The 15,014-nt window shown below is 48.8% G+C and overlaps 1 protein-coding gene across 7 annotated transcripts in view; it reads left to right on the top strand.

Annotated features, from left to right (window-relative positions):
- EFCAB6 (EF-hand calcium binding domain 6) overlaps positions 1-15,014 on the top strand; it is a 224,912-nt gene that overhangs the window by 164,911 nt on the left and 44,987 nt on the right. For all 7 annotated transcript variants that reach the window (XM_079143290.1, XM_079143288.1, XM_079143286.1 and 4 more), the window contains one exon: positions 8,030-8,148. In XM_079143290.1, coding sequence (XP_078999416.1) covers positions 8,030-8,148 — 119 coding nt within the window. The remainder of the gene's footprint in view (positions 1-8,029; positions 8,149-15,014) is intronic.

Raw genomic sequence — 15,014 nt, 5'->3', positions numbered from 1 at the left:
TACACCCCCAGCCTCTTTTTTATTCAAGTCTTCTCTTGCTTCCTTTTGATTTGTTTCACTAAAGGTTTGTCAATTTTGTTTATCTTTTCAAAGAACCAACTCTTTGTTTTGTTGATCCTTTGTATTATTCTTTTAGTCTCTATTTCACTTATTTCTAATCTTTATTATTTCTTTCCTTCTACTTTTGGGTTTGGTTTGTTCTTGCTTTTCTGAGTCCTTGAGATTCATTGTTAGATTATTTAATTGAGATCTATCTTATTTTGTTATAGGCACTCATTGCTCTAAACTTCCATCTTAGTACTACTTCTCTGTATCCTAGAAGTTCTGATATGTTGTGAGTACATTTTAATTTTTTGAAGGAATTTTGAAATTTCCCCTCACTTCTTCAGTGACCCCACTGTTCATTCAGTCAGTAGTGTGTTGTCGTCTCCATGTATAATTTCTGAAATTTCTCTTGCTGATGATTTCTATTTTAGTTCTGCTGTGATCAGATAAGATCAATTATTTCAATTTTTGAAATTATTAGACTTGCTTTGTAGTCTGAAATACGGTCTATTTTGGAAAAAGTTCCATGCCGATGAAAAGTATGTATTCTGCAGCTGTTAAATGAAAAGCTCTGTTAAGTCCCTGTACATGTCTGTTAAGTTCTTTGACCTACGTTTAATTTAAACTGATGTTTCCTTGCTGACTTTTGTCTATTGATGGAGGTGAAGTATAGAATCCACCCACTATTGTTGTATTTGGACCTGACTCTCCCTTTATGTCTAGTAGTGTGTGTTTTATAAGATTAGTTCTCTGACATTCAGTGCATATACATTTACAATCCTTCTATTTCCTTGATGAATTTTTCCCTTGGCTGATGTTTGTGGACCTTTTTATCTCTTCCAATTTTGTCTTAAAGTCTGTTTTGTCAGAGATAAGTCTAGCTATTCCTGCTTGCTTTTGGATTTTATTTGCATGGAGTATTATTTTCTATCCTTTCACTGTAAGTCTGTGTGTGTCTTTGCAGCGAGGTGAGTTTCCTGTACATAGCATATTGTTGTGCCTTGCGTTTTAATCCATTCGGCTAGTCTATGTCGTTGAACTGCAGAATGAGACCGTTTACATTTGGTTGTTATTGAAAGGCATGCTCTTGTTCAGATCATTTTCTTGTTTTTCTTCTGGTCATTTGAATATTCTTGGTTTGCTTCTTCCTCTCTTATTCACCTTAGAGGTTTGGTGGTTCACTATATTGTTAACCTTTGATACTTTCCTGTTTTTCATTTGCATGCCTACTCTTCTAGTGAGATGTGTTGTTTCATACGCTGTCATGATTGTGTGTATCATTCTTCCTCTCCTGGGTGTGGCACTCTTCCCTAATGGCGGTCTCTAGTCATCATGAATTCCTTCAGTTTATGCTTATCTTGGAATGGCTTTATTTCTCTTTAAATTCTGAGCATAGCAATCTTGGTTGGTAGTCATTTTCTTTCAGGACCTGAAATACATTGTTTCATGCCCTCCTGGCCTTTGGGGTTTCTGTTGAGAAATCTTCTGTTAATCTCATGGGTTTGCCTTTGAATGCGACTTGATGCTCTCTTGCAGATTCTAATATTCTTTGTTCTATAATTTATATGCTGTGGATAGGTTCTTTTCTGGTCATGTCTATTTGGAGTTTCGAGTGCCTCCTATACCTCGATGTCCATGACTTTCCCAAGATTTGGGTAATTTTCTTCTGTTATTCATTGAATAGGTTTTCTGTGCCTTCAGCCTGTATGCCAGTTACGTGACTATTTGGTCTTTTATGGTGCTCCATAAAAAATGGTTCTGTTTCCTGTTTCTTTTTTTCTTTATTTGTTATGAATGTGATGTTTTGTCACAATTGTCTTTGACGATTGTCTTTGAGTTCTGATACTCTTTCTTCTGCTTGACCTAGTCTGTTGTGAGACTTTCAACTGAGTTTTTCACCTGGCTTATTGAACTTTTCATTTCCAAGATTTCTGTTTGGTTCTTTTTCAAAATTTCTCATCTTTTTACTGAATTTCTCATTCGTGTCCTGCATTGTCTTCCCTAATTCAGTCAAGTGTTTACCTGTATTCTCTTGGAATTCATTAATCTGTTTAAACCCACTCTTTTGAATTCTTTTTCCAACATTTCACTCTCTTCTGTATCTTTGGAATCTGTTACTCTAGGAATGTGAACTTGAGGAGTCATATCACCTTGCTTTCTCATATTTCTTGTATTTCTGTGTTGGTATTTATGCATCTTTTGGGATGGCTCTCTCTTCATTCTTATGCAAGGGCCTTCTTAGGAAGTGGCTTTCTGTTGACCATGTGTCCTGGGGTATCAGTTTGTTGTATGGGTTGAATTGATTCCAGTTATGTGTAATCTTCCTCTGGCTCTTGTGACTCTGATTAGTGGGTTTCGACACCATGTGTACCATATTGGAGTCCCACAGGAGTGGGGTCCCTCTGGTAACACAGGGAGGTGTGAAGCAGAAGAGTGTTTGGGGTGCACCCTCTGTGGCTCCTCCTGTGATAAGTGTGGAGGACCCTGTTGGGTGGTGGGGTTTTCAAGGACACTGTTGATATTGGCTGTGTTACTCAAAAGAGATTCCGATACTGGTTTCTCTAATCGTGATAAGGAACCGGAAGCTCTTGGCTTCTGTTTAGACACGGGTGTAGTTCCTGGTGTTCCGTGTGAAGAGGTGGGGCTGGGGTCACCACTCCCCGCTGTGGCACTCACATCCATCCTGACAGTGATGTGCAGTTCTGCAGGGTGTGGGAGTGGCTGATGTTGAGGACCCTCAACGTTATGTGGTGTCCACAAGGGTTGTGCTGTGGCTCTCTGCTGTTACCGTGAGGGTGACTGTCCAGGAGCAGGATGTCAGACACTCCTAGCCCTGTCTACTGGGTACAGGTCACTGGCTGGGGGCTTTTGTCCCCCATTCTTTAAGTTGAAATATCTGCCAAAGTTTGAGCAGGACTAGGTTGAGACTGCAGGCAGGCGCAATTCCTTGGCCCAGTGTGTGGAAGTCCTGCGCTCAGTCCTTGGCACTGTCATTTTGGCTGTGCCTCATGGAGAAGCAGATGAGTGATGCGGGCCATCTTGAAGTCTTTAAGACTTTTCTAAACTAAATTCTGACTTTCAAGGTCAACTGATATTTAGAAAGATGAGTAATTGTAGGAGTTACATGGGGGAAATTCATGGTGTTATTTCAGGCTTGATAAGAATTAAAAATTTAAATGAAAAATGTGAGAAGCTGTCATACCTAATTTTGCACAATTATAAGCTTGCATTTTAAAGAGTTATTTCTTCCTGCCTTGCCAAAATTATAGGAAGCACTTTTATAGGGCAAATACCCTCCATGTGCAATCATACAAATTGTGGTTATGGTTTGGAGTTGAGGATGTGTAATCGGACAGTGACAACGACAGCTATACCTGTAGGATTCTAGAACTGAATGGACAAAACTAGGTTCATCCAGAATAGGGGATGTGGAGTCGCCATCTTGTATTGCACAAGGACACAATCACTTCACTCCAAAGGTATTTTTAAACTGCATGATGAAAGTATTTCACATCGCCCTGACGAACGTCTCCACTTTGCTTCATTGCTGGTCTCCTTTGTTTGCTCTGTCTAGACCTGTGCCCAATATGAAGTTCTGTCTGTTAGGTCCCTTCACATGCCCACTACTGCCTCTCCTAAGCCCTGTCCTCAGTGATGTGAACTGGCTGTACTGCTGGCCAGGCCACCGAGTCACAGAACAAAGCTCTGCATGGCCCACAGAGGCAGAGCCAGCTTTTCAGAGCTGCCCTGTAGACCAAGGAGCATGGGGCAGGATCTAGGCTAGAAACTTCAGGGCACACCAGCTGGGAAGAGAGAGAGACATGCTATCAGACCCCACCTTCCCCACCTCTCTGCCAGCTCATCCAGTTCTGAGCCCCCTTTCTCTGAAGTCAGCCTTTCTTCTCAGAGTAGTATGCACCCCTGCCCCAACACACATAGCTGTTCCTCTCTTCCTGTCCCTGTAATGCAGGCCAGACCAGCCTCCTGCCCCATATGCTGCTGCTGCTGTCCTGTAGAACCCAGGGACTCTGAGAACCAGCCCCAGGGACCTGCCCAGCCTCACCCTTCCATTTGATTCATTCAGCACATACTGACTTTGCACCTGGACTCAGTGCTAACCAAGATCAGTCTGATCCTTGCCCCATAGTCCTCACAGACCAGTGGAGGGGACAGTCCATGAACAATAAAGCCAATTATTCTCAGCAGAGATCAATGCAATGAAAAACTTGGCACGATGAGCAGGCTGCTGGAGAGTGGCCAGTGGCTGGCAGTCCTTGTCTCTGGCCCTGATGGAGGCTCCTGCTGCTCACATCACTGCTAGCAACCTGCATTGGGAGTGTTGTGGATTTGGCCATTCTGATAGGCTCATGGTGGCCCCCCCATTCTTGTTTTAGTTTCTATTTCCCTGATGACATATGAAGTGAGCATCTTTTCATGTGCTGACCTATCATCTTTATATCTTTTCAGTGAGACATTTGTTAAGTTCTTAGCCCATTTTTTAAGTTGGATTGTTTTCTCATTATTGAGGTTTAAGAGTTCTTTGGATAGTGTGGATAATAGTCCTGTATTAGATAAGGTCTGTCGCAAATATTTCCTCCTAAGTCTGTGGTTTGATTTTCATTTCTTGACAGTATCTTTCACAGGGCAGAAGCTTTTAATTTTAATAAAGTCTAACTTATCAATTCTTCTTCATGTATTATATCTTTTTCAAAGTTATTGCCAAACTTAGTATCACCTAGGTTTTCACTGATATTTTTCATCTGTTATTTCTTAGGTGTTTTATGATTTTGTGCTTTAAAGTTAGGCCATGGCCCCTTCTGAGTCATTTTTCATAGGGGGTGTAAGGTCGTAGTGTCCCGTGGTTCCAGCACCACTTGCTTAGAAGATTCTTTTCTCCATTGTTGTGCCTTTGCCGCTTTGTCAAGGACCAAGAGTCTGACCCTGAGCTCTCCATTTGATTGCATGACCAACTTGTTTTTTTGGTGATACCACACTATCCTGATGGTTGCAGCTTTGTAGCGCATCTCAAAGTTGTACACTGTTCACGCTCCAGCTCTGGTCTTCCTCTTCAGCATTGCATTAGCTGTTCTGGATCTTTTGCCTCTCCATATAACTTTAAAGTCAATTGGTTGATCCATAAAATAACTTTCTGGGGTTTTAATTGGGACTGTGTTGAAACTATAGATTAAGTTGGGAAGAACTGACATTGTGGTGACATTGAGACTTCCTATCCATAGGAGCATCTCTCCATTTATTTAGTTCTCTGGTTTCTTTCATACAGATATTGTACAGATTTTGTTAAATTTTTACCTAAGCATTTCATCCTGGGGGGTTCTAATGTAAAGGGTTTTGTGTTTTAATCTCAAATTTCAGTTGTTCATTGTGCCTGTATAGGAAAGTGATTGACTTTTGTATATTAACCTTGTATCCTGCAACATTGGTTAATTGTTTATTAGTTACAGGAGTTTTCTTTTGCCATTTCTTCTGTATTTTCTTCATAGACTATCATGTCATCTGTGAACAATGACAGCTCTATTTCTTCCTTCCCAATCTGCGTACCTTTAATTTCCCTTATCTTACCGTCTTAGCTAGGATTTGCAGGACAGTGTTGAAAAGCAGCGGTGACAGGGATTCTCGTCTCATTCCTGATCTTGGTGGGAAAGCTTCTGGCTTCTTGTTGGTGGGTGTGGTGTTAGCTGCAGGTGTTTTATAGGCAGGACCATGTGATTTGTCTTCTTTTCTCCATTATTGTGAGGGATTATGTTAATGGATTTTGAAATGTTGAACCAGCCTTGTACACCTGGTTCAAGCTATGTCACTTTGTACGTTGTTGGATGCAGTCTGCTAACATTTTGTTGAAGATATTTACACCTGCGTGGAGTGATGTTGGTATGTAGTTCTCTTTCCTCGTAGTGCTTTGTCTGGTGTGGTGTTAGTGTGACGCTGGTCTGGGAGTGAGCAGAGGTCTTCTTTCTGCTCCGTCTTCCTGGTTCTGTGGAGGTCCATGCTCACAGTCATCTGCTGCAGCAAGTTGTGATTTTCTGTACTCCCAAATGTCTCTGCAGTTAGAAGCTGTATTTGACCTGTGACCTCACTTCTCTCATGAATCGAAGAAGAGCTGTTGATTTTTCAATTTGCTCAGATGTTTACAAGTTGTTAAGACAGAATGGTGATTTCTAAGATTTTTATATTCCAGACCTGCTTTTTTAAAAATATTTCTAGTTGTAGATGGACACAGTACCTTTATTTTATTTATTCAATTTTTATGTGGTGCTGAGGATGGAACCCAGTGCCTCACACATGTGAGCTGCAGCCCCAGCCCCCGCTATGTGTTTTTAAAGGGACTTTGGAATCCTCTTGAATTAATTTTTTAAAGTTTGTTTTTGAATTGTGACTCTACTGTGGAATATATAAAATGCACGTGTGTAATAGAAATAAATGTAAGGTGGTCACCATTGAACCACTATCCAGACGTAGGAAAAGAATACTGTAAGCATCTCTGGCTGGGAGTCAGCGCCTTTCCTGTGAGGGATCCGACAGTAAGCAGGCTTGGCCTGTGGACCCTGAGGCTCTCTCACCCAGACTCCGCCCTTCCCTGTAGCGCTGGGGCCCTTCAGACTTAATATTTTCCACTCTAGTGGATGTGTGATGGGATCTGATTGCAGTTTTCATTAGCATTTTATTGGTTATCAGTGAGGTTAAGCATCTTTTCATTTGTTTGTTCATTAGTCAGGTTTTCTTTGTTGCAGGGTGCTTGTTCAAGACCGTTTATAGTCTTCACACTAAGCTGTCTTTTTCTTACTGGGCAGTGGCTTGTCCTCCCCCCGTCTCAGCCCAAGCCCACTGGTGATCTGGATACCGTGTGTGTGTGTGTGTGTGTGTGTGTGTGTGTGTGCAGGGGGGGCGGGACCCAGGGCCCCGCATGTGTGGGTGAACGCTCTGCTCCCGAGCCTCACAGCCCTGGGTACTCCTCTTCCCTGTGTGATCTCTGACACAAATGTCCTCTTCCAGCTTGTGCCCTGTTTCTGTGCTTTCTATCTGGTGACCTTTGGCAAATATGTGGTCACAGTTATCAACCTTTCCCTGTAGGCCTTGATTAAGAAATCCTGTCCCCAGGGAAGGCCTAGGATGTGCTCTCAGTCTCTTCTAGGCACTTGCCCATTTGGCTTTCACACTGGGCGCCGGGGCTCTGGACTGGACACTCGTGTGTGCTGTGAGACCAGAATACCATTTCCTGTCTTTCGAATGGCCTTTCTGGTGTCCTCCCATTTCCCTGTAGCCTGTCCTCCCCACTGTCTTGCCCCCAACTCACTGGTTCTCTGGTGCCTTGTTCTGTTCCATTAGTCAGTTTGTCTGTCCCAGCACCAAGGCCACTGTAACTTGCTGGTGCATCTTCATTAACTGGTGGCAATTCCCTCTACCTTGTTCTTCAAGAATGTTTTAATCAGTTTGCCACATTCCATTAGGAAAAAAAAAATCTATTGGGATGTTTGGAGAAAATGGCATCTTTCCTATTCCAGAATCTTCTGATTCATGAACATAGTGCATCTTCACTTTTTTGACCACCTTTACTATCTTTCAGTAAAGCTTTAGCCCCTCTACGTGGAGGTCTTAGGTGTCATTTACAGATTTAGTCCCAGGGCTGCATTGTTGAGGTCACAACCCTCAGCCTCCCTTCCCAGGACCTGGTTGACCCTTATTCCCATTCTCTGTGGACCCAAGTGGTTGTTCAGAACAAATTCCAGGTCTTGTGACAAAGATCACCATTTACTCAGAAACAGCCCTCTTCCACAATCAGCCTTGTTCCTGTTCACTCTTCCCCTTTTTTTATGGGATCTATGAGGATATCTGAAACTTAGATTAAAAGGGAAGTAGGTGGATGGGAAGAGAAATACCTCAGCTTGTGGCAGAAATTGATCCTTGAAAATCCTTACGTCACCATGGACAACTTCCATTCCTAAAGGCCACCTTCTCGTGTTTGCAGAATTTCATAGAAACGGACAACGAGGGTAATGGCATTCTTCGACGCAGGGACATAAAGAATGCGCTCTACGGGTTTGACATTCCCCTCACACCGAGAGAATTTGAGAAGCTTTGGCAAAGGTAAGCGGCGCCTGAAGGCTGGCCGGTTCTGTTTCGATGGTCTGGGGTCACTTGCTACCACGACATCCATACAAAGGAAGTTGGGTTCGCTATGGTTCCTGCCGGTTGCGTGGGTCCTGTGTCCCATGGCCTTGTCCTCATTTCCCATGGAAGGCAGCTGGGGGGCCAGGCCAGCCTTCGGGAATGCAGAGAGCGGGGTACCCTGACCAGCAATGCCGGACTCACGAGGTCTGCAGGCCCAGGGCCCAGGGTGCAGCCCTGGCCCTCCCTGCCAGCGAGGTGAGTCACTCTGCAGCCTGACCCTGCCGCCACTCCCTGCGGCGAGGCAATGGAGGGGAAAGCCGCTCCCCCGGAGCCTGAAGATGGGACCGTGGGGTGCTTGGCTGTTCTGTAAGCAGGTGACTTGTTGGAAGAAATAACCAAACTTTTGAAAACTTGGGGTGACTTCCCAAAGGCTGCCTGAGCTGGAAGTGGACGCGATGCAGTGCTGCTTCTCAGAGTGCATTTCAGGTGGAGCCATTTGGGGTCAGGCTCCACTCTCGGTGTTCCCTGTGTACACAGCTCAGTTCCCAGCGCCCGACAATGCGGGTGTTTTGGATCCACCTTTGACTCGCTTCCTCCCTCGTTATATGTGAGTTTCCACCTGCGTCCCCCGGGGTATGTGCCAGTGCCCCACGTCCGCCCAGGAGCCAAGCACATGGAGGGGTCAAGCCTCGTTCGCTTTCCTCTGTTCATGGTGAAGGCTGAATGTCGGCCGGGTTCAGAACTGGGGGCTGCTTTGTGTCTGATTTGGAAGAGCCGCTGACGTTCTCGCCAAATCCTTTGTTTTTAAAGACCAGCCCTGACAGAGAGCAAGTCAGGCGGGGACACTGGAAGCCGGCAGGGTCAGCAGTGGTGATGACAGAGGTGACCTGGTGGCAGATTCAGGGATCTAGATGGAGGCAGGGGATATTTTGAGTAGAGGACTGCCTGACCTGGGCAGTGGCCCAGGCCTGGTGGCAGAAGGGAAAGGAAGGCCAGCCCCCTCGCTGTCAGGGTTCCGGGCACCACTGGCCGAGTTCGGGAACCATGAAACTCGAGCGAGGCTGTGGCGGGCACAGGGCCGTGGCCCGGGCCGTGCGTCAGGCGCCTGTCTGGCTGCACGGGTTGGGGCACGAGCCTCGGAGCTGCCGCCTCTGTCGGGAACTGGAGGGCACCAAGCAGGCGCCAGCTTTGGGAGCAAGAGGTGAGGGAGTCACTGTCCCCCACCAGGTTCCCTCGCAGAACGTAACCGTGCGTACACGGGCCTCTCCAGAGGGGACGGGACCTGTGGCCGTTCCTTGGTAGTGGACCCCGTTGCGTTCGATGTGGTTTCTTACACTCTGTGAACATCACCATGAAATGTAGATTTTACCCGTGTTGAAAACGGTCATGGTCGTGGCCTTACACCGCAGATGCTGAGCGGTTCAGAGCGACCGTTCTGCAGCCAGCGTGTGGGCCTGACCCCACTTCCAGCTGTGTGGCCCCTGCCCAATTACTTGACTTCTCTGGGCGTCACTCTTCTCCCTACCCCTGGGGATGCCACCAGGCTGGGCTGGGTAGTAGGTGACCAGGGCAGCACAGTGCTGGCGCACCATAACCCAATGTCCCCTCGCCATGTGGCTCCATGGGAAGACCAAGGTGAATAAAGAGCAGAGGGTTTCCTCTTAATAGTGTCTTAAGAAAAGTCACTTGGAGATCGTGTGCCGTGTCCTCGGGACAGTCGCAGCCTCAGGCATGAGTGCTGATACGCTGGGTCTCTACGTTCTTCATGATTTTTTCTTATAACAAAATCAATTAGTTGAGCAGAGAGAGGATGAGGACAGCAGCGACGCTGGGCCTGGGCCCTTCTCCCGCCCTCCCGCGGGAACCCTGGCTGCTGCCAGGAGCGGCTCCCGCGGCCCAGTCCGCCCCACAGTCCTGCCCCTGCTTTTGTTTCTCAGCCCCCTAGTTCAATAAGGCAGTTACCAGGATGTTTTGTAAATTATAGCATCTATTATTTTAATTTTAGATGGACTACTTCCTGAAAAGGACATCACACTTTGTCTGCATTTCAAGAATCAAATTAAATTTGTATTGATTTGGGGTTTTGTAAATCACCCCACCTTTTTTGGGTGTGTGTGTGTGTGTGTGTGTGTGTGTGCGCTAAAATACATATAATGTAAAATTCACCATCCAGCATTTTATTATTATTATTATTAGGACACTGGGAATTGAACCCAGAGGCGCTTTACCACTGAACCACATCCCTGGCCCTTTATATTTTTATTTTTATTTATTTATTTATTTATTTTGAGAGAGGGTCTCACTAAGTGTTTAGGTCCTTATTTAGTTGCTGAGGCGGCCTCACACTTGCAATCCTCCTGCCTAAGCCTCCCAAGTGGCTGGGTAGCAGGCCTGCTCTACCTTGCCTGGCCCATCTTAGGCGTGTGAAAGCGTGCAGTTCTGTGGCCTTCAGTGCTTTCACAACGTTGTGCAACCAACCACCTGCCATCTCACTCCGTCGCTTTTTCCATCTTATAAAACTGAAATTTGTAACATGGCTTTTAAACTGCCAAGAGGGGCGGAGCTAGCGGAGAACGTGGCCAGCGTGTGAGGCTGGGCCTGGGAGGCGGTCATCACTTTGCCCTGTGCTGTTGGCGGCTGCACAGTCTGCAGGGAAGGCGGGGAGGAGCAGTCTGCCTATGCGGCCAAGAGGAAGAAGTGACAGAGATGGGGGACTCAGAGTGGCATCTGCCACGTGAAGAGGAGCGTTCAAGGCAGAGGAAGGCCCAGGAGCGGATTCCTCAGTGTCCAGTGGGAAGGCGGGAAGTGGGGTTTCCTGCAGTGAACGAGGGTGAAGGTATGGAGGTCTGGAGGTCGAGGAGACTGGGGCGTTGCTCAGGGACCAGGAACCACTGTGTGGCGCTGGCACAGCAAAGGAGGGAGGTGCCCACGGGGCCACGAGCCCATGGGGCAGCAGGGTGTCTCCTGGATCACGAAGCTGCCACTCCCTGACCAGAGCCCCTGTCCCAGCCCAGCCAGGTGCCACCAGTGCTGCCATGGCAGATGGTAGAATCTCAGCCCAGTGCCACACAGGAACCATGGCCACTGCCCCGGCTGGGGGTGGCACTGGGAACCACGCAGCTCTGCCTTCATCTGGCCATGCCACAGGCAGAGCTCCGTGGAGCAGCTGGGTGGTGGCTCAGAGGATGAGGAAGGACAAGCACAGGCCAGGAACCTCCAGGCGAACACCCCCAGAGCCAGGGAGGGGCGCCACCAGCAGACGGCAGAGCACGTCAGAGAGGAGCGGAGCCCATCATGAAGCCAAGTCAGGGGACCGGGTCCTGAGGGCCAGGGGCTTGGCAGAAAAACACTCTAGAAGATCACCTGGCTGCAGGGAGCAGGTGAGTGGCAGGCGGCAATTCTGAGGACCAGAGGGGAGTGAGCAGCGGTCAGGGTCCAAACAGGAGGAGGCTGCATCTGTGCTGGCTTGTGCCAGGGGAACTGGAAGGAGCAGGGCTGGCCAGAGGTTCAGGTGAGAATCAGCCTTTAGTGGCCCAGAGAAGAGGTTGCATGAGGAGAGCAGGTGCTCTTGGGGTGCAGACATGCAGAGACTGCCCAAGCGGCCAAGCGGCCCACACTGCAGAGCTGTGCTGGGAGCAGGCCCCTGCACCTTGTCCCAGAATGACCACAGGGCCCTGAGCTTTGGCTGTCCATCCCATGGGTTGGTTCTGGATTGCCTGGCACCTGGAAGCATAAAGACCTGTAGCAAAATGAAAATACAAATTTGACCCTGGTTGTACTGCAACTGCATACTCATTTTTGAAGACCAAAAAAAAAAAAAAAATTGAGAAAAGCATAAAGGAAGAGAATATCTGCAGCAGCTGTCAGCCCCGCTTCGCTCTGTGGAGGTGGGAAAGGGAGCTGCGTGGTGTGTTCTGGTCTCCCTTGTTCTGCACGTTGACATGACATCAGTTGCTCGTCTTCCTCTTCCTCCTGGTTTGTTCCCCGCGCTTGCTGGTAATGACGGCCACTGCTTCCATAGCAGGCGGGGCTGCGGGCTGAGCCTCGGGCAGGGCCTGCTGGCCACGGTGGGTTGTCAAGGCAGCGGGAGCCTCCTCCAGTCGCCCTAACAACAGGGAGCCAGGCTGGGCCCAACACAGCAGTGCAGGTGGCTCCCTGGGGTGTCTGGTGGCCCAAAGAGGGTGTGCTATAAAAACGTACCAAGGAGAAGCCCACAACAAGGCAGTGACCCAGAGTCGCAGCGCAGGTCGCCAGGCCTGCAAACCAGCCAGCCATACAGCCCGCAGGGAGCCACTAGTCCACGTGTGTCTGGACGTGTGGGTCAGGTCCACCCTTGAGGTCCATAGCAAGCTGCGTGTGTCAGCACCCACAGATATGGAGAGGAGCCCAGATGCAGCTCTGTGAGGAGAGGACTTCCAGCTTTTGGTTAACAGGAAGCAAGGCCGCGTCCGGAGCAACATGCAGCAACTGGCTGGTGGTCACTGGAAAGGCACATCTGGCGACAGTAAAGTTGGGAGAGGTCGAGTGAGCAAGCTCCTTAGTGTGGCAAAGGGAAGATTGCATGCGCTGTGACCACGGCCAAGCTGTAGGGTCCCGCGTCTGCAGGAGGCTGTCCTTGCAGATATGCTGGCCAGGGGTCCAGTTGTCTAGAATGCTAATGGGCCGTCTCTGAGGTAGTGAGTTTCTCATCTCTGGCATTGCTCCGTCTAAGGCTAGACCAGTCTTTGGTATGGCTTTGTCTAAGGCTAGACCACCACTTGTTGGGAAAAGAAAGGAAGGATTTTGGCCCTAGATGGAGACTGGAGAAGACTGCGTCCACCCTTCAGTGATGGACAAGGACTTGTTGAATGTGCCCACGGGCCACCTTAGGTGTTAGTCACTTCCCTTCTGAAGAACGGCTGTTTGATGTCCCAGCTGCACTGGGTGCCACGTCCACCTCTGCAGCATGACTGGGTCAGCAGCGGGCCTTGTCCCGTGCCCCTGATCGTGCCAGTTACCTCTGTGGCAGTGGTGTTCAAAGGTACTTCTGAAGTGCACGTGAGAATCAACCATCTGCAACTGAGCGTGAAGGACTGAGGCTTCCTCAGCCAAGCAAGGCACAGCGCGGACGTGTCCAGATCGCGTGGACAAGGGAACTGCCATGTGCACGATGCATGGGTAGAGTAGCCCGATCAGACCACGAAGGGGTGGCCGCTGCTGTGTGCACACGGAGTGTTCAGGGGCCTCTGTTCATGCGCACGCTTTTCCTGGCACATCTGTTGCTGAACCATTTTAAAATGCAACCTTTATAGGCAAGTTGATTTTTTTTTTAATGTTACACAAAGGATTATATAATGAAGGGTGAGGTTATGTAAGCTGAATTAACTCTCTTATTATTCACATTCATAACAATATTTTAGTTGCAATTGTGCAATCTGGTCTTCTGTTTTCTTGTGATGAGAAGAGAATGTTTATGATCTTTATTAATGAAGTAATTAAGAAGTGCCTTTTCATTCAGTTCAAGTGTCATGATTTACAGCAGGGAGCTGGCACTCTCGGGAGCGCCACCGCAGGAGAGTGGGTGCCCTGGGAGGACACCACCTCCCCTGTGGCTCCATGGCAGGACAGTAAGCTTATGCAGAGCTAAATCACTGGGCCCCGTGAGTGGTGAAGACAGTAGGACAGGTGGCCCCTCAGGAAGCTTGCAGTACCCAGGGAGGTAGGACCTGCACTGGAGGAGGAGCAGGCCAGTGGCGGAGCCCCTGTGCTCATGGTGTCTCAGACCCTGGCCCAGCGCCAGTGTGCTACCCAGCCCTCCTCTCCAGCTGGAGGAGCTCAGGGGGTCCAGACTGTACTAGGTGTTGAGACTTGATCAATGCGTGGTGTCTAGCCTCAACTAGGAGGAGAGAGGCCTCCCCCGGCCAGCTGGGGGCTGTCTGTCAGGGCTGGCCCTGGGCCACTGTCAGAACCCCCTGGAGGAATGGGGAGCTAATGAGAGCGGTCCTGCGAGGTCTCCCTGTTATCTCATCCTGGTGGCACCAGACCAGCGCTTTCAGCAGCTGACTTGCCACCAGCAGGTGGGACACCCCTGGCTGGAGCCACTGCCCTTGAGGCCCTGCCTGGGGCGTTGCCACTGTGTGCCCCAGCAGATGCCTCAGAAGTGGGCTCTGCCAGCTCCCTTTGTTTCAGAAGCAAAACCCAGAATAAAGGCAGAATGGTCCTCCTGTGGGTTGCAGGGAGGGGCTCGTGCAAGCACAGACCCTGGAGAGGTCTTGAGGGACCAGGCGTGCCCTCGCTGCTCCCCAAGGACTGAGCCAGAGCCTGTCCGCCTCGCCAGCGGCCCCAGGCCCGCCGCCCCGCACGGCCTCCACCCAGGGGAAGGCATCCCCGGGGGCGCAGGCAGCCTTCCAGCCCCTGGTCTCTGCTGCACGTTCGCACACTGAGTGCGCAGCAGGCACCAGGCTGCTTACCCTCTTCTCCAGCCATGCCACCCCTGAGGACAAGAACTCGGGAAAATGCCTGCATTCTCTTTGTCCAGGGCTCAGTGTGTCCAGGTGACCGTGGGGACTGTCCCACAGGAGCCGGCAGTTAGTGTGGGGAGAGAGGCTGCCTGAGGAGGCTCAGGCAGTCCCAAGCAGGATCCCACGAAAAACCAGCTCACGGGATCCATGAACTGCAGGTCTTGTTCCTCGTAGCTCTGAGTTTTTTGGAAAAGTCACGTCTGCAAGCACCATTTTATCAATTAGATGAGGGTTTTTCTATAAAAATAAATGCTTTTTTTTTTCCTTTAAGGAAAATTGGTAATTTGCCTTAAAATTTTTATTGAAGTAATTCTATAGTATGTGAGTAACATTGGGGGTGAA

Source organism: Sciurus vulgaris, assembly GCF_902686455.1.
Source record: "Sciurus vulgaris genome assembly, chromosome: 5".
In the NCBI taxonomy this organism is placed as follows: Eukaryota; Metazoa; Chordata; class Mammalia; order Rodentia; family Sciuridae; genus Sciurus; species Sciurus vulgaris.
The sequence above is the reverse complement of the archived record's forward strand: the minus strand, read 5'-3'. Positions and strand labels throughout refer to the sequence as shown.